We start from the raw sequence: 19,447 nt of genomic DNA, 5'->3' as shown, positions 1-19,447 counted from the left end.
TTCTTTGTGTTCACTTGCTTGCAAAGCTACAGCCGTTCCCAACTCATCAGAGTTAAGGTGAGCCCCTGTGGGAACCTCAATCTTGTGCTTAATAGAGCCTCTTGATACGCTTTGGAGGTACCCTGAGGATTTTTGGCTTTGAAAGTTGCTATGCTAGCTGCAATTATTATGACAAAGAGTTGTTTCAGAGGTTACGAGCCTATCCAGGGCTGGCAAGGCTGCAACTCTCATGAGGGCAAAGTTGTGTTAAGAGTTAACACAGCTTTTATTCCAAATGTAAATGTGGTTACAAGAAATTATTATTTTTTCCATCTTTTTTGCCCATATGTAAAACATTTAAAAAAACCCAAAACACCACCAAAAACCTGAACATGAGCAAACCACATATCTGGCATTCTCATGATGTCAGGAGATCTCCAAAAATCAACAGAGAATGCAGAACCCAATTCAGAAAATGTCTCTCTGGTGTATAGCACCCGTAATAACTACAAGAAAAAAAGAGATCACTCAGTGCCTGCACTTTGTCTATCAGACAGCTAAATCAGTGCATTTCAGAAAATTTTGAAGAGTGAAATTATCTTTGTCCTAAAGCATTCATTGCTAATTTATTCAAGACTGTGACAATGTCTTTGTCTTGAAGGATCTTAAGCAAGAAGCAGAGAGATAAAAGACTGGTTTTGCACCTTTGCTTAGTTTTAAAACTTTTCAGTGTAACCCTTATCAGTTCCTGTCACTGGATGGAGGACTCACCCATGCTACGTCCTCAGTAAAAGATGTCAGTTTTTGCAGAAGTAGTCCACAAATCTATCATGAAGAACTACCCAGTAGCAGAGTTTTGCTAGCAAAGGAAGCATGGAATGGTTGTGGGAATAGCTGTATTTTTAATGGAGCTCACAGTAGGATATTGCAGCAGTTGGAAACTTTTCAGGCATATATGTCTTAAGTGGGCCAGTCTGGTTTTGAGAGGATTTTATATTGGAGTCTGCTTTTGATTAACGGTCGTGCTCCTCGTTATTGTTTAATGATAGCAGTAGGGAGGTAAGCTTGCTGTTCAGATTTGTGAGTGTATATTTTAAAAGAGATCAGTTCCAATAAAGAAGGAAAATAGGGTTATTTATGTAACAGCTTCAGAAATGTGAACAAACTGTACTCCATTTAGATGACTCAGCATAATCTTGGAGTAAAAGATGGACCTGGACTGCACCTAGTTTCTACAGCCTTTGTAGAGCTGTTTCAGGGTAGCTTGAGGTTTTAAGCAAGTTCATTTCAGTTGATGGTCTTTTGTGATCCTTTCTGCACGTCCTCTAGCAAATTACTGCAGCCAGGAGCACACAACAGAGCCATTCTTGGTGCGTATTTGCTACAGACTTTTGCAGAAAACAGCCATACATCTTTTAAGCCTGAACATTTTCACCCAGGGTGTAAACGTTTGAAGATTTATTCTGATCTCATCATGTAGGAGCAAGCCAGGTGACCTGTGTCTCTCAGTGGCACCAGGAAAGTTTCCCACACTTGCCAAACCTCTTCTGGGAATTATCTGCAAGTGGTGTTTGTATTTCTGGTAACGTACACAACTGATGCAGTTGTGTTTGAAGGCTGCTGACTGGTGGGAACAGAAATTAAATTTGACAAATTTAAAGGCAGACAATTCCATTAGGTGAAATGTCAGGCTGTGATGGGAAAGGATGCAGCAGAAATGATTGAGGTGCATTTCTGAGGGGTTGTCTTACCCATGTGCAGGTTTCTTGATGCTGATTTCAAAGCAGTGCTTTGGGCTATACTGAGAGAGCTTCTGTACATCTTTTTGTGTGTATATTGATGACTAACACGGTTCTTGTTGTTTCATTCCTGTGTGACTACAGTCTTTCACAAAGTAATTCAAGTTTTAAGTATTTTAAATCTTTTTGTTGGAGGAATTATTGTACTGCAGAACAGAAGTATATTCTACAGACTGTTTACCCTGGTTTTTGTGTCATTGCTTGTCTGCATTTTGGAGCGAGGTCATATATAGATACATTCACTGAATCTCCCCAGTGGTTGCCTGATGGCCTAAGCAAATGAGACTTCTGCAGTGTGCAGCTCCCTGGTTTTTCCCTTCCCTTTAAATCTGTTCAAAAACCTCAAACACATTTCTGTAAGTGTCATGAAAATGAGGTGTCAGCAAAGAAGAAAGCTTCTCTTAGTGATGAAACCTGGGAAGAGCGCAGCAGGACCTTTCTCCATAGCAGACATCAGTCAATCATCTGTGCGCTGCAGTTTTTGGAAACTGATCTGCAGAGAGTGAGGACTTATATCTCTGTTCAAGGAACCTATTTCACACATTTTGGTAAAACTAACCCATGTTTTCCCAAATGTTGGTAAAATTATCCCTTGTCTACTGCAGGCCTATGGACACTGGAGCTGTTTTTATTAGACCTCAGGGACACCTTAGTAGACATCCCCTAGTGCGTGAACTCCAGTATCTTGTGCTTGAAAAACACCTGGAGAGCTCTGGTAGCCCCAAGATATTCTCTGCCATCTCAGGTGGCTACCTGGTCTTCCTCTCCTTCCATTCTTTTTTTTCCTGATGCAGGTTGCAAACACTTTGGTTTGTTTCAATTTTGCAGAGTTGTGGGCACTTATATTTTGCCTTTTAAGATGTAAGTATTCCTTCTTCTATTCAGCTTTGTCCTTCTGACCACTTAAGGACTGTAGGGTGAAATTTGCTCTAGCAACACACGATACAGGACCTTTCAGCTAATCTGTCTGGTTCCTGCAGTGCAGAGTATAAGAAGAGTTTATAATTGGAGTCAAGCTGGGCTGACTTGCCTAAGATAAACACTGAAGAATGGACTAGAGTTGAATCAGAAGTTACATTATGAAATTACTGTGCTTCCTTCTTTGTAAGATGTTTAACATGAACAGACACTAGACTCAGAGAGAGAATGACAGAAACTCCACATTGATGTACAGGTCAAATATAAAATGACCATAAACTGGAATTTACTTAAGTTTATTGCAGGAGTCAAATATGGGAAAAATAAAGAAGACCTACAAGGAGTGGGATTGTGCATAACATTTGGTCAGTTTTTCCTTTGGTATCAGACATAATTAGCTCGTCTTTCCTGTTACCTGCTGATTAGTCTGGTGGATTTTTGTTGTGTCACTGGGAAAGTGAAAAAGACATATTGCAGTGATTAGAAACAGGTACATATACTTTATTTCTATTGAGGTTAATCTGTGCTTGCAGATTCTTTGAAATATGCAAAATACACTCAGGTCTGTGCCAAATCCAGATCTGTGCTGTGCCCCACAGTGTGCTCCCATGTAACACTGGGGAACTGCAGCATGTAGAGTATATTTTACCTCTTCTTTTAAAGTACCATGGAGTTGTGTGCGGAAACACACATCACTTCCAATTTCCAAGTGCAGGGTTGAATGGAATCAGAAGGCTGCTTTGCGTCACCTTTCTCCCACTGAACGTCTTGAAATCAGTGAGACTACTTGACAATGTAGGGCTCCCCTCAGCTTAAGTGGAAATAGGGCAGCTTGCTCCAAACTGGTGGTGGTTGAAAGGCAAATAGACTGAGCCTAATCACCAGACAAGTGCAAAGTATTGGGATGGAGATTACAAAAGTTTGGATTTGTTTGGAGCACTGTTTTGCCAGTTATTAGGCCTAGCATAAAGGACACAGCCAGCATAAAGATGAACCAACAACCAAATTGTATTTGATACAAAAGGGTCAGTACATGGGTGAGCGCTGGGGGTACAAACAAGTCAGATTATACATAATCAACATCAATCCCACTGACCCCAACAACGACACTGCACGACCAACAATGGGGGGAATAAATGGTGAAATGCAGTCTCCCATAGAAGGGACGGGAGACAACTGAGTCAACAAACCAAACACATAAGACCAGGAAAGCCACACACTGAATCTCTACACAGCCCGTGTTTACAAAAGCCAGACCTGACTGGAGCCCAGTGCCAGGGAGGCAGGAGGTCCTTCCCCAACAGGGAACTCTGCACAGGGCATCCACCTCGCAGACAGCCACTGCCCCTACCTGCAAGGGGTCCCAGCTTTTATCCCTCAGTGGGACACCTGACCTTGGGTTACTGAATGCAGACACCTGGGGCTCATTTACCCAATGGCTCTGTCTGCCAGGGCTGCACCCTGGAGGGAAGCCTAAAGGCAAACTCACCCCCCTTTGGGAAGGACTGTGGGAATCACCCATATGTCAACCTTAACTTGGGGCTTGGGGTTGAAACCCCAGCATTTCAAGCACTGGAACATAGTTTGTTAAAACATTTTTAGCATATATTTGAAAGCTACTTGTGAGAAGATTCGTTAAAAGCTTGGTTAAGCAAAAATGGGCAGGGTTTGTTATTAGTAATTTATATTTATTGCACTGTTTTTTGTATCAAATACAGATATTTTATAAAGATTCCATCCTTATTCCAAAAGCTTTTTTTTTTTTTTTTTTTAACAGTACACAAAGAAAGCTGTAGGGGGAAAAGACACAGGATTAAGACAAATTAAAAGGCAGATTGTCTGTGAAGGACTGACCTAATGAAGACTGTGGCTGCAGAACGTGCAAACAGATATACAAAGACCAGTAGAATTACTCATAAAAGTGAGTTTACTTTCCTGCAGAGAGGAGAGATGCTCTGGTCAAAGTCGCCTTCCGGATCATTTCAGTTCATAAATTCAGGACCTGGGACAATTCCCCAAAGATTTAGAGGCGCAGGGTTTTGTGTCCTGGTGGGTCTCACAAATGTTTGTGGACACAGACTTAAAAACAATAGTGCTTGATTGTATGTTGAAGAAAAAACCCAAATGCCTTTAAGGGGCTGGGTAGTGGGAAAAGGATCCAGAAATTCCTGTACAAACAGATCTAACAGCACTTTGCCTAGGATTTCTGTTCACTAAAAAGGACCTCAGGGACCAGGAGAGTCTTTAGGGAAGAACCACAAATGATAGGTGATGACTAGATAGGGATAGAGAAAACAGGATTTTTCAGTACATTTACCAGATAATAATCAGAAGATATGTGAGGAAGATAAACTTTAAGAGGGCACAGATAGCTAGGAATACATTCCCACATGGTTGACTTCAGTCATATGTTCTGTTGCATGCAGGCAGCAAAGAAGTTACTGCTGTATATATTTTTTTATTATCAACTTTCTTAAATGGCAGGATCCCTCAGGATCACTGGGCTATTGTTTTAACTTTTAATTTATTGCAATGCAGAGGTTTCAGAACTCAGATGAACAGGAAAAACATCTTACAGTGCAATTCACTACAGTGTTTCTTTATTGTTGACTATTGTGCTAGCTACACAGAAAGAATAAAACCAGGTGCAGATGGAAATATTTTGGAAATCTTTCCAAAAATAAACAAAAAAGTTGGACGGCTAGAAGTGAAATCTCAGCAGCTGCCTTCTGTTCTCAAAGAAGTTGAAATGTCAAGGCTGTTCAGTGGAAGTACCGTGTGTGTGTTTGGCCTAGCTCTAAATCCCAAGGTCTCTTTGAATGCCTGGGAATGCTCGCTCAGCCTTGGATTGCTGTGTACAGTAGAGATATCACAAAAGGGACTGACCTAGCAGCAGAGAGAGGCTGGTCCCTCCCCACTCTAAACCTTCATTTCAGGAACAGGATGACATCCTACACCCAAAATGATTGTAATTCATCTTGAAAGATGCTGGGTGCCACTTCCCATCTCTTTACATTCAAAGACTGCTGATTTCCTGATAGAGTTAGCCTCTTGGATGGGTCTTGGAATAGTGATAAAAACAAATCATGACGTGAATGCCAGAAATTGCCTTTTTACCTTCATCGTGTTGGTTGGAAACCTCACTGTTAAGAGACTGCTTGAGAGAGCTAAGTGCAGTCTGCCTCAGTAACTTCTCTCTACCAGCAGAGTGCTTTCTGAGCTGGGAATCTTGAGTTCACAGCAGCATAGTCATTGCCTCAGTGTCCTGCTTGACACCTTGTCCTGGTGAAGGGTTGAAGGTCCATCTGCCAAGTGCTTGGGATAGAATCTGAGTCACAAAGATTCATGTTGGGTCTAAGTCATAAGGAGTCATCTAGAGATTCTCCAAGAGATGACCATATAGCAAGTACTGGCATTCAGTGGATATATCTGATGTATTTGAGGTTTGGAACTTCTCTTCACTTTGCTCATTACACTTGAATCTTGCAGGGAACTCAATACAATTTATAAAACCTTTAAATGGAACTTGCTGTTTTGGCACCTCACGAAGTCTGCTATGCACTTGTGCAGGCACAGAGGAAAACAGTTTACCCATGACCTTCTGCAGGTAAACAGGTACCAGTACAGGAATGTGGAGAAAACCTGCACGAGCAGAAGGTGAAACATGGGCATTGCTGCCTAAGGAACCATTGTGTCTCAGTATATCAATGCAGTGCGTGTTTGATATATCAAAAGCATCAATGCAGTGCGTGTTTGATACATCAAAAGCACGTTCTCTTCATTTTCCATCATTATACTGTCTGCCCCCCCACTGTCCTGTGCTCTGGCCTGACTTTTAATATTAAAATACTTGTGTCCTGCTTCCATCAATATTTTCCTGCTTGTATCTTGCTCAGCAGTGTGAACAAATCTTTATGCAGTGTACTTATTCTGTTGGATGTCATTCCCTGTGTCCTTCAGTCTGCAGTTAAATATTTTATTTTGTACATGCTGTGTAAATTCTGTCCTGAGTATTTAGTGTTTTTTCCCTCAGGACGATTCCCTCCTTGTGTAAGTATCCAGCTTAATGGTGCAGTGGTACCATTTGCATAGAAGAGCTCTTTCATGCTCATCCAAAGTTACTACATCAGGTTTTAAGGTAGTTTTCAGGAATGGTGCAGGCAGTAGGTGTGTTCTGGATGGCAGCATCTCCTGTCACAAGGTGATGAAGAGCTGACATGGGTTCACTGGCAACCCACAGGATGGGACACTCTTGTGTTATGTTTCTCTGCCTCAATAACATGATTATGATCTGAGGTCTGGAGACATGACTTCTGATTGATCACCAGCTCAGATGGGAGCTGCAAGTTGGGAGAACACCATCAACATGACAATCTGCCCCATGTTCCCATGGGGAGGATCAGCCATACTGCTCTTCCAAGAGCCTGGGATTGCCTCATGCTACCCAGAGCCATCTCTGAGGGTGTCCTTCAGATCTGGGGAGCACCTTCCTTGTGGGGGCTTTCAATGCTAACCTTAGCCAAAGTATTTGAAACAGTGCTTAACTGATTTGGCTTGTGCTAGTTTGTGGATAGAACTCAGGACTCTGTAATGCACAGCGCATGACGTGCCACATTATGGAGGTGTCCTGGCTCTGTCTGAGGGATAAAAGGTAGCTTTTAAATTCTATTAAGTGGTTTTAGGACATTGCTGAATTTATTAGCTGCTGCAGACAAAAATTGTATGCAATTCACATGGAAGACCTGCCTCAGCATTTAATTTAGTAATAGATAAAGTCTCCTCAGAATTCTGAAACTATTTAAAGAATTGTTGATGGTTCATGGAAAACTCTGGAAAATATTTTTTCAGCTTTTCAACTTCACTTGTCCTTCATTGCACTTAATGAACACATGAGTTTTGTTTTGTACCTTATCTGGAGCTAATCCCAAATTGTTTTGTAAAACTGTAGTTATCTCCATAATGTTCAGTTGATGCCAGAGACAAAATGGCCAAAGGTCAGGGTAGTTGAGTAAAACAGTGCCTTAAAAGTCACTACAAAGCAAGTAGGAGTTATTCTTTATTTTGGAGTCATTGATGTCCCACATTGACCTTTTAACATAAAGAAGAAGAAGAAAAGAAAATAACAAAAAACCTGTTATGCTTTATTTTTAGGAAATGCTCTGAGTATTTCCTTATTCTCTCAGGACCACTGAAAGCATCACTTAGCAACACCACCATTCCTATCAGTGGTTTCTCAGATACGTCCAGAAATCCAGACAGTGCCAAGACTTTCGATATGGGAATAATTAACATCTGAAGATGTTTTTATTTTTAGTCTTTTCTCTTCTCCTGTCACCTCACCCTCTTTCTCACTTTGGAATAACTAGGGCCAGTCTCTGTTCTGCTAACAATGAGGATTCAGTCCATCTCACAGCTCCTGAGTTTGTGTGGTTAAATGAGAAGAGTTGCAGCTTTTAATGTCTTTACATCAGCCCAGGTCCTGAAGGAAGTGATGTAAATGTGATCTGTAAAGGCTAAAGAGTTAAAAGGTTGAAAGGAAGCAATGGTTTTAACTGTGATTTAAGAAGCAAAGCAAAAGCCCAGGCCCACCCAGCCCTTTTGCTGTCTGATACCAGCTCCCTCTTTCCTTGTCCTGTGGAAGTTGGGGTGCTACAAACCCAGAAAAAAGGGTGACTAAGTTCAAAGAAGAGTTCAAATATCTTGAAACTTTGGTCAGGCTGTTCCAGATGGTCTTAAAGTCTCTCTGTGGCTGGTGGGTGCAGTGAGCTGTTTCTGTGGGACATTTTTCATGCAAACCAGTGGCAGAGAGGCTTTGATGGGGACATTTCTTAGAGACAGTGCCTGGTAGTACATAGTATTTTGTGGATCATTACTATTTAAAGATACTTGGTGTTTGTTTGGGCAGACAGTTTTCCTCTTCTGAAGTTGTTGCAACATTTACTAAAGTCATGTTTATGCTTGAATGGAAAAGTTGCTGCTCAGTGCCTCAGGGACTTGTCCCACTCTCTTGAGATACAGGATTCTGAGTCCTTTTGCCAGATTCTCTTTGTGAGGTTATGTCAAGGAAGAGACCTGTAGAAAAGGAAAAAGCTACTACTTGCTTAAAAAAAAAAAGAAAGTGTAATTAGTTGCATTTTGTTTGGCTAAAGGACCATCATGTGATAATTTAAAAAATTTTGTTTCCTGGTAAACAAGTTAATGGATTTACGCTCAGTGGCACTGGCTTTCAAAAAGCAAAATGGCCCTAGGGCACACTAGTAAAATTTAAGCACTTTCCTTGTTATTTTAGAATAAGTAAAATAAAATGCACTGTCTGATTTTCTGAACAATAGCTTGGCTTTCTGCAGTGGAAAAGTAACCTCAACTGAGAATTAAAGCCACCCACCTTTGTCTTCAGGCTCCAGAGCAGGCAAATAACTCGCTCTTTCCATGGTTCCACTTTTATTTTTATATTAAACTCTTCTCCTCCCCTTCTCCAGTTTGTTCTTTTTTTGCTTTCCCACTTGCTCTTTTCTCCCACTCAGTCATTCTCTTTCTCTCTCTTTTCTTCTCTCTCTAACCCGAGAGGAATACTTCTGTAACACTCGGGCTGTGGATGTACATACGCATGCCAAAGAGAAACAGAAATGTTTGGGCTTGGGTCAGGTCCTTCATTTGAAGACATATGTTAAAGATCTATGATGGCATCTATCTACTTCCAGCAGCTCCCCCAAGTCTCAGTGCCATTTTGTGCCTTGATGAAACTTGTATTTGTTTCGTGTCCACCCCTGTTACGTCTGCAGCCCCTCTGGCTGTCCTTTCTGCAACTGAGACCCTTCGCTGGGTGTTTACAGTCGTTTGCCCACGATCACATGTGGGAACCTCAGCCTTGATGAAAACCCATGCTCTGCTGCAGCACTGCTAAGAGTAACAAAATGTGCATGTAGGTTAAAGGCCTCATCTCTTCCTTTTTATGCATGCAAGTTTTTCATACTTTTGTAAGGTGCTAAATAATGCTTTGCAGATAAGAGCAGCAGCATAGTACCCACAGGGCAGGGGGGTGGGAAAGAGATGGAATTATTTGCTGCAAGCGTTTGGTCTAGCCAGGGAAGAACCAACTACCTTGAACTACTGTCAACAGGTAGGTAGTTGGCTGTTTTCTGGCTAGAGCGAACACTTTGCAGTCTGCTTTGAACTCTTCTGTATCTCCCTGAGGGGTGAAGACAGTGTGAGAAAAAGTGGTTAATACACAAAACCTTAGTATTAGATTTTAAGTTGACTTAACACTCCTTCTAGTGCTTGTCTTCTCTCCTGAGAATGATGATGCTTGAAGGTGAGATGGAAATAAAGGGAACCATGTATGCATGATAGAGAATTGCCTTCTGCTGTTTTATCCTTGAAGAGTTGCATTTTAAGTTGGATGGTCCTAAAATTCACATGTACTAAGGTATGACGTGAACCTGCTTGGTCTGTCTCTGCATTTGTGCTAGGACTGACTAGAGTTGCTGAAGGCAGAGAAGATGGATTTGCTGCCAGTGCATACTGTTCAGATGCATTCAATCAACTTTCTAATTCCTGGGGCAAATACTTGATACGACATGCTGGGTTGGCAGTTTTTGTGAAGCACTTACAGGCTGAAAGGGCCTTTTCCTTCCTTCTCTTCCAGCTCTTTCTTGCTAATCCTTTTTTGTTTATAGTTTTCCTCAATAAAGAAGGAAAAAAGTTATTTGAAATGTTTTGTCTTAGGGGATGAGATCATCAGTGAAAAAATGAAAAAAAGAGAACAGCTTGTTCTTTGTTCTTCTGTGAGGTGCCACCACTCTCCTTTGATTTTAGCATCATATCAGTGTTATACACACAAAGTTTTGGCGTGGGTTCGAACAAACCAGATACTCAGATCAAGGAGGCAAACCCTCTCCAGAACTGGTGCTAGTGCAGCATTGTGCTTGAGGGAGAGCTGCCTTCCATAGCTCTGTCACTTGGGAACCTTTGAGAGGGGACCCAGGCTTCTAGAAAGTTGGAGAAATACAGGTCCATTATATTCTGCCATTCTAGTAGCCTACGCGACAGTAAACGAAAAGAGAAACCGTCTTCTCTGTGTGCAGTGCTGCAAGGGCGTTTGAACTGGGTTGTTTGCAGTAAGGTGACAACAAATCCTGTCCCTCTTGCACAGTGTTGGCCCAAGAGGTGCTTTGGCGGCTGAGTGCCCAGCCCTTTCCCTATTTCCACTCGCAGACCTCTGGAGGAGAGCTCCTCTTTGCAAAGGGCCTCACTATTGGGTTTTGCAATGCCATAGTGTAATTTCGAAAAATATTCCGGTCTCCCATCCGTTTCTGTTGCTACGTCCCTGTAGTTGCAGAGGGGAGCTAATAGGGTACAGCTGGTTAATAAAACATGCATTGCTTGATTCTCAGCTGCGTTCCCCGTTGCTGAACGTCTCCCACATAGCAACTTTGTAGTGGTAGAGTTTGAATGGGATGACAGTTTTGCACCCACTTTTAGATGAAATGATTTTAAATGAAAAAATCCCAGAGATCCTAAGTGAAAGAAGCCATCCAAGTGCCTTCAGCATTTTTCATTGCAATAGGTGCTCCCTTCAGTTCTTGCTTTAATATCAGCATATGAAGCATCTGGCTTAATCTCTTGTAGATTCTTATGTAAATTTATTTTTTTTTTTAAATCCTAAAACTGGTAGTATATACCTATCTTTAGGGATTGTTGTACAGCTTTTAGCTTCACTGTAGGAGAATTTTAAATCTGGGGTGAAGCAAGTCTGTGGTTTGTAAAGTACTTGTTTCTGTTAAGAAATTTAGGGTATCAAGTCTGTCACGATGGAGAGCTATATGCCAAGATTTGAAGCCTCTATTTGCTGGAAGAGTAGATTTCTTTATCAAAATGAAGGTGGAGTAGAGCATGTGTAAGCAGCCTGTGGTGTGTGGTCCATGTGGTATCCACCCTTTCCCCCTTTGCTCTCTCTGACAACACCTTTTCAATAAATGAGTGCCGGTTTAACTCTTTTCCTTTCATTCAGGTCACATTTTCTTTTTTCCTTGGGAAATAACACAAGACTTACAATGTTAAATGTTCCTTTTGTGACTTTGTCATAAAAATTAATGAGACTAGGAAAACTATTTGTGGACCTGGAAGAGAATCCTCGTGAATAGTATTTCTCTATTCACAAAGCTCCTTCATTTTAATTAGCAAATAAACCAGGAGAGAGCAGTAGGCAGGTATTTATGTGCAGGTATAGGCTTTTATTTTGTCCAACACATTCAAAAGCAGTGATTTGAGAGAAATCAGATTGGTTGATCGCTGTGCTGTGTCTTCAAGTTCTCTTGGTCTGAATTTGTTGGGGGTGAGGGAGATAGGGTGATTCATACTTGAGCAAGGCAAACCCAAGAGCTGCCAGTTTGCATTATGTCAATGTATGTAAGAAAATATTTAGATAGAATTTCCATTAAAAGTTCAAAAGCAGGGGGCTCATGCTGACCCCAGCTTTTAGAAGCTCTGGTGGGAAACCTGAATGAAATTTAACTCCGCTCAATGTGTTTTCGTTGGCTGACTTCATGTTTTATTATCTCATGCAATGAGATCTTTCTTGGTTTGTCGATTTTCTACTGAGGACAAAAAGTTCATGTATGTAACAGTGCACATATTGAATTAAAGTACGATTAAAGGCATGATGTAATGACCCCCTCTCCTTTTCCTTTAGTCAATATTTGCCTGCAGGGTCAATACATTACAATATTGACTTCAAAGTATTCAATATTTTTTTACTTTCTGAGTGTGTTGGCTTTGAGTGCATGTAATATTAAACTTGTTGGTTGAACTGTTGGTCTAAGACTTACTGTCTAAGTAGTTTCAGGCTTGGATGCCTAATCCATGTAGAGCAGCTTTCAAGGCATGTGATAATATCACAACACAGCTGTAGGCAGCTTTCTGAGGTGAACCATTTAATCTGCAGTCTTTTCTCCCAGCTTCCTAATGAGTGGTGGAATTTGTCCCTTGGTGTGCGATGGGATTATTGCCCTCTATCCCTGCTGCCATCATATTTACTCTCTGCAGGACCCTCCAGTGACTGTAGGTTATGTGGACAAATCTAAACCCCAGAGCTCCCATCTTCCACGTGCATTTCTGCTGCCTTTACATCTGTGCTCTGTCGAGTGTACAAAAGCAGCTCAAAAAGCAAGATAATGCTCTATGTACTCAAAGTGCTTTGTGAACATGGCTTAATAAAGTTAAAATTGTTACAAATTCACACAGTCACACAGGGCAGGTTGGTGCTCACCTGTCTGAACTCCCAGCTGGAGGCGTGGTGGGCTGGGTGACTCTCCTAATACGTGCTTGAACCTTCTCACACTTCCTCTTCACCTGCATACATTTCCATTCTCACTGTGCTGAAATCTAGGGCCAGTACCCATCAGAAGGGCACACAGGCAGATGTACTGCGTAATGATGGCAGCTGTGAACCATTTATCCTTCAAAAATGTGACACTCTAGAGAAGGGCTTTGATAATATTCTTTGCAAGGCGTATAAACAAACAGGATTGTCACCGGCTTGGTATCTTATTATGTTGTCTTTTTAAAAAAATTAAGGAAAGAGAAAATATTTATAGATACCAAGAAGTTAGTGAATTCCTCTAAAGAACCAAATGTTATAATTAGGAACCCGCTGCACTTAGAACTATTCTACAAATAAGCACCTCAAATCTAGCCAAGTCCTTCCAGAAAAAACAAAGGTCAACAGGCTGCTTTGAGGATTAGCAAACCAGAATTTCTTGGACCAAGCTACTAATTACTTCCAAAGCTGAGGATGATCACTACTTCCAAATCTGAATTACTGCGGAAACCTCATGATAAACCTCAGTAGTATTCCTTTCTAGCCTAACTTTTGAATCGGGATACTTCTAGACTGTACTCAAAGGATAAAAAGCCTAATATGAAGGGAAGGCAGGATAACAGTGGGAATATTCTGCTTGTGGAAAGCTGCACTTCTGCATATCCTGATCCAAAGTCACTGAAGGCTTCCCACGTCACCAGCAGCAATCTGGGCTCAAACAGGGTGAGGTGGAAGCAGGTGCAGCTCTGAGAACCCAGAAGCCCATGTGACTGGCTGCTCCATACCTGGGAAATGGTGCCCTGCGTTGCCTGTGTGCTTGTAAGGTGGGGTCCCCTATTGTTTACTGTTGTTTGACAGCAAAGGAATGAGGATTGGGCTCACTATTACAAGCTCCTACTTGGAAAGACTTATCCACATGTTTTTTAAGGGTTTTCACATACCCACCACTGCGCTTGAGGATTCACTCAAATGCATATTCACTCATATGTTGTGGTCCCGAGAGACCACAGTTCTCATCTCAGATGGAAGAGGTGGAAAGAAGTATCATTTGTGTGAGATCTAAGCATAAAGCAAAAAGATTATGGTAGCACTGGGTGAGGGGGAGATGGGTCAGCAGTTCATTTCTACTTGCAGCCTACTGACTGACTTCCTTGTGCAATTTCAGGGAACTTCGAAGTGGGTGTTCACATCGCAGATGTGAGCTACTTTGTACTGGAAGAAACGGCACTGGATAAAATAGCGAGTGAAAGAGCAACTAGTGTCTATCTAGTGCAGAAGGTAAGGACAACTTTTGCTTTTTTTCATCTGACAACTGTATCTTCTGTTTACCATGACTTAATTTTAAAGGTTCATTTTCAGATGCCCACTATCAAAATCTGGCTATTATTGCAGTAAATCTACAAAAATGAGTAAACTGGTGCAGACATATGCTAACATAGCTGCTGACTACCTTGGAGCTTATGGAGAGAGCACAGCGTGAAGCAGCAGTTTGTGATTCTGTGTTTGTGGACAGAGACTTGGGTGTGCCAGGGCTGGAGAAGCTCCATGTGAACAGAACTCTGCTGATCTGGAGCTAGTTCAGGGCCCTAAGCCCACAGGTATGTTTGCACTGTGCTGACTTGAGGTAAGCCTGACAGACCCAAGCTGGCTTATCTGCTTTGCTGTTGGGAGCTTGAAATTTGCAGATGTGATGGTGGAGGTGGAGAGCTTTGTCTCTGTCTTCAGTGCAGTGGGACTAGCTAATCTCTCCTAGAAGTGAATGTGTAGCAGAGTAGGGTGCAAAACACCTTGTGCAATCTCACATCTTGAGGTATGACAGAAGGTTCACACTCTTCTTTTATCTGGGTATCCCACATACTGGAGAAATGGTGTTCTTTCATCATGCAGTGAAAAAATATTTGAAATTGTACAGATTTTAGTATAACAGACTCAAATGTTAAATTCGAGTTTAAAGCTGACTTCTAAACTTTAAAAATTAACAGGTTCAAGTTTTAACATTACTGGAAAAGAAACATCCAGGTTTTGTCTGTGGCTGTCTCATTTTCAGTTGAATATGCAGAAATACTTCCTAGCTCATCAGGTACGGCCGGCACCGTGCGTGCTAATCCTGGCTGTTAGCGTCCTGTGTTGGCTTGAGGCATCAGCTGCGTGAAGAGGAGTGTTGAGGCAGTCTCATAAGAGCAGATTTATCTGTGTGTCTCTCCCCACACTCCCATTCAGTCAGGCTGAAGTCCTTGTCTCCCTCCACAGCCCTTTCCGGTATGACAGGGCATCTTTTGTAAAATAAATAAACAGATCCTACTTGCTACTTAGGATTAGGAGTGATCCTTCCCCTCCCTTCCTGAATGTTCCCAGAGTTGCTGTCCGGGGAGGGTCTTGTAGTGATGCTTGTTCTAATAGCTGTCCTCTCCACACTTTCCAGATTATAAAATGAATTATTTACACTATTGAAATCAAATTAATGATTTGACATCAAGCTGTTAACCTTTAGTAGCTGTTCTGTAACTTTCCTTGGGTAGAAATCGTAAGGCCCAGCGTCAGGGGGTCTCAGTGAGCCTGGTGGATTTTAGGTCTCTGGGTACGGGTTGTGTGGAATAGCCGTGATAGCAGTGCAGAAGTGCCCAAGCTGGCTTGGTGGTGGTGAGAGCAACAGCAGAGAGGTGTTGCAGTGCGGGACCAAGGAGTGGCCACGCCGGGAAACACCAGTTACCAGTGGCTTGCTGCTCTCTGGGAGTGGGAAGCAACGCGTATCTCATGGAAACAGCAGTTCTGGCACCAGAGTCTTCCCAGTCCTGCAGCCTCTCCAGTGACAAGCCCTTGGCTTCTGCGATGCTCTGCTTCCCCCTCTGATGGATGACTCAATGGCCATAGCTCACCATGGGAGATGTGGGCTGGCCTACGGGGGATGTCACTGCAGGGCAGCAAAGCTGTAGTCCAGGAAGATGTTGTGGCAGTATTTCCAAGTCAAAATACTGTGGTTTGAAGACATGTGATATTTTTTTAAAGGGAGAAGGAAAATTTTTATATAGAAAGGAGACATTTTTCATTAAAATCTAGTTGAATTCAAAATCTAATTGAATTTTCTTTCAAAGCGCTTTTTTCCCCCAGCACTACCAGTCAGTCATGTGCAATGCCAACATAAGTTATCTGTTGTCCATAATCTTCAATTGCTCCTCAACTACCTTAGCCCAGCAGTCAGGATTAGTGTTTTACCCACACTTCTGCCCTACAGAAAATATATTTTAAGAGTGCGAACTGGGTTAGATGATGGAATGGTCAATATTTTAATTGAAAGAGATGAAAAAGATAGAGGGGATGGGCAAAGGAAAGCAGCCAGGCTGTCTGAAACAAGATGGTAGCATGACTCTTGTAGAAAATATGCTTTCCTTTGATGGAACTGTTTCCTAAGACAGCTGTGATTCTGCTAGCGGTTAGCACCATCCTAATCCTCCCAAAGAAGTTAAATAAAGCCACATATTTAATTTTCCTGAACCATGTATCCAAAAGGGGAGTTATTATGTAATTGCTAGCAGTCTATTTAATAAAAGTCAAAAGTTTTTGAAATAAGAGTGTATCGGGTTTTAAGAAGCAAGAAAACCTAAACAGTTTCCTCTTTTTTGGCACATATTATAGTGTTATTTTAGGTGTGAAGCAGCTTGAGTGAGAGGTCAGACATAAATCCCTATAATATTTTATTGGTCCTATTTTATACTGGAGATCAAAGATCGGAGCTGTAAGCCTATCTTCACGTTGAGTCCAAGGGCTTCAAGACATTCACTTTTGACACCAGCAGGTTGTCAGGGTGTTGATATTTTGATAATCTCAGGCAGAGTAACAAAGAGTTGCTCAAAATCTGAATTCATGGAAGTGTTGATACATGTCTTGAGCAGAAATCTTGGCTCATAAACAAATTGCCTATTTCCTTTGAGTGTCTTTTAGTGTGTAAGCAAGAGGCTTGCTGAGCCCACCCGATTGTTGGACCTCGACATCCTCCTCCCAGCTCTGGGGAGAGCAGCTGATGGAAACTCTCGGTTAATAATCGGACCGGCAGTGGGAGAAGGGGTCACCCCAGAGTCAGCAGTGGTTGGAACCAGCTGAACCAAGCCTGAGCAGGCAGCCAAAGCAGGACACCAGCAGAACGGGGTTGTTTGAAGGCAGCAAAGCTGTCCATGTGACTTTGTGAAAATAAGGGGTTTTTCTTAACTAGAGTTTGTTCCCATTCCCCTTTGGTTGACTGACACTGCCCTTCTGTTCCTTGAAAAGCTGCTGCAGTGTGTCCATTGATGAGAGCTGCCCTGGCTAACCCACTCTGAACCTGGCTGGTGAGTCAGTCCTGGCTGCAGCAGATGTTTCTGATTTTAAAGGGAACCGGGAGTTTTATCATCCCAGTATGTGTGTGCTCCCTCCTGCTGCCCTGCTCCCTAGGAATGAGTCCGAGGCTGGAAATTCACATTTGGTTTTTGGAAACACTTTATTAGCTGAAGAGGCAAAACAAAACAAAACCAAGGGCTCTCACAAGCAGGAGGTTAGATCTTCCTGTGTCCAAAGCGAATCCGCCATGCAGAGGAGCCAGCTGCTAAGCAGTGTGGCCAGCCATGGTTACAGCTCCATGTGTTTTATAACACTGGGGCAGTGATGTATAGGAAACCCCCCAGCCCTGGCAGTGCCTTCTCTCTCCTATTTTGGTTTTCCCCTTGCTGCCCATCGCTTTGGTGCACTGGGACATGTGGCTGCCTGCGGGGAGAGCCAGTAGTGCGGAGGGGGGCTGTCAGGCAGTGCTGGAGCACTAAGTCTCAAGCTGCATGTGGCAGCGCTGGAGATTTCGCATTTGGGACTTGGAAATAGGGAAAGAGAAATCCTCTGTGATTTGATTTGAAATGCAGACTGCGATCATTGTGAATATCAGCCTTTCACTCAAAGAAGTGCCCTTTGCAGGACCTCTTGGGCCCTGCTGGACTTGTGGGGAGAGATGATGTCTTTTATTAGTCTGACTGATAGAGGGGGATGAAAAGCAGACAAGGTCTCACCACCCAAGCCTATCTTCAGCCTTGTTTCTATGTTACATTCATTAGAAAGATTTTCCTAGGGGCTCTTAAGTCCTTCTTTGCATTGTGAAAGTTTTTTCCCTGGCCCTGCTGAATCTCTCTAACTACATTTCTAGATTAAACCACACCTTTATACACCCCCCTGTTCCAGCTTTATGATCCCTGTATAAGACAGGTGACTGCTTCCACCTGCAGTAAAATCAAGCTGAATGATGTGATCCCCAACATGGGCATATCCTGAGCGATTTGCTAAGGAAACCACTTCACACTGGAGGTGATATCCCTCGGCAGTGTTTCAGCTAGCTGGATTTCTGCGTGCCGTGGCACTCTGCAGGGCAGCTGGCAGACACTGCTGTCTCTTGGCAGACAGTCAGTGGAAGGGCAAAGCATTTAAAAGATGCCAGGCAACGTCAGGATTATTTGAGGTGATGCTATGCAACCCTGATATTCTGAAAATCTGGGCATTAAAGATGTACTTAGGGAAATCTCCTCTCATCCTGCATCCCCTTCAGAAAGAGGTGGAGATAATGCTATTGCAAAAGTTCCTTCTGGGCAGCCCCCGGGATAACTCCTGGGACATCTGGCTTCTCCAAGTGTGACACAATTGAGACATCTTTATATGTTAAATGCTGGGCTTGCAACTACTAGGAATCCTTTCAGCCTGTGACTATATTATGTTAAGGAAAAAAGAAATGTGTATTTATGACTTAAATTTCTGTGCTTTATGACAGTTGATTTATTCTCCATGTAGCATCTGAAGAGGAATCGTGATGTTAAAGCAGAGGGATGCAGTTAGCCAAGACTGGCATGACGTTGTAAACAGATTTCTTATTTTAATTCAGTATGGTAGATAAAATTGAAATACCTTCAATGCAAGGTCACATTGTCCTATGTTATGTATGTGTTTGCTGAGCGCAGGAAAGGGTTGATTTAATTCTTGCTCTCCTGTGAGGCTTCCTCCATGGCATGGGTTAAGTTACTTTGTGTAAAGTTTCTGTCCTGTAAAACAAGGGTAATTCGGGTTGTTGCTTCCCTATTTAACAGTAGGTTTGTTACAGCTAATTGCTTGGTGAGTGTTTAGTGCTGTAATTATGATCTGAGTTAAAGCTTTGCTTGTGTTTCACATCATTGAAAGCCCTTCCATGGAATTATAGCCTCTTGAATCAGATATTAATCCTGCTCAAGTACACTTAAAACAAGCATCCTGTTGTTTTGTTCAGGCTATTCTTCGTGGATGGGCTTTCATGTTTCGCGGAGGCATTCTTCTAGCAGACTGTTATTGCTGCAGGAGATGTGAAGGGAAAGAGGATGTGCTAAGGCACAGAAATATTCAATAGGTACAGACCATTATCAGATAATCAATCTCGGGGTGGGGAGAGAGAGAAAAG

At 42.3% G+C, this 19,447-nt stretch overlaps 1 protein-coding gene across 1 annotated transcript in view; it reads left to right on the top strand.

Annotated features, from left to right (window-relative positions):
• The window catches only part of DIS3L2 (DIS3 like 3'-5' exoribonuclease 2), a 189,896-nt gene that overhangs the window by 98,156 nt on the left and 72,293 nt on the right, over positions 1 to 19,447 (top strand). The window contains exon 11 of the mRNA XM_026854640.1: positions 14,180 to 14,292. Coding sequence (XP_026710441.1) covers positions 14,180 to 14,292 — 113 coding nt within the window. The remainder of the gene's footprint in view (positions 1 to 14,179; positions 14,293 to 19,447) is intronic.

Source organism: Athene cunicularia, assembly GCF_003259725.1.
Source record: "Athene cunicularia isolate RWA chromosome 9 unlocalized genomic scaffold, athCun1 chr9_part1, whole genome shotgun sequence".
In the NCBI taxonomy this organism is placed as follows: domain Eukaryota; kingdom Metazoa; phylum Chordata; class Aves; order Strigiformes; family Strigidae; genus Athene; species Athene cunicularia.
Note: the sequence above shows the minus strand (reverse complement) of the source record. Positions and strands in the feature narration are given on the sequence as shown.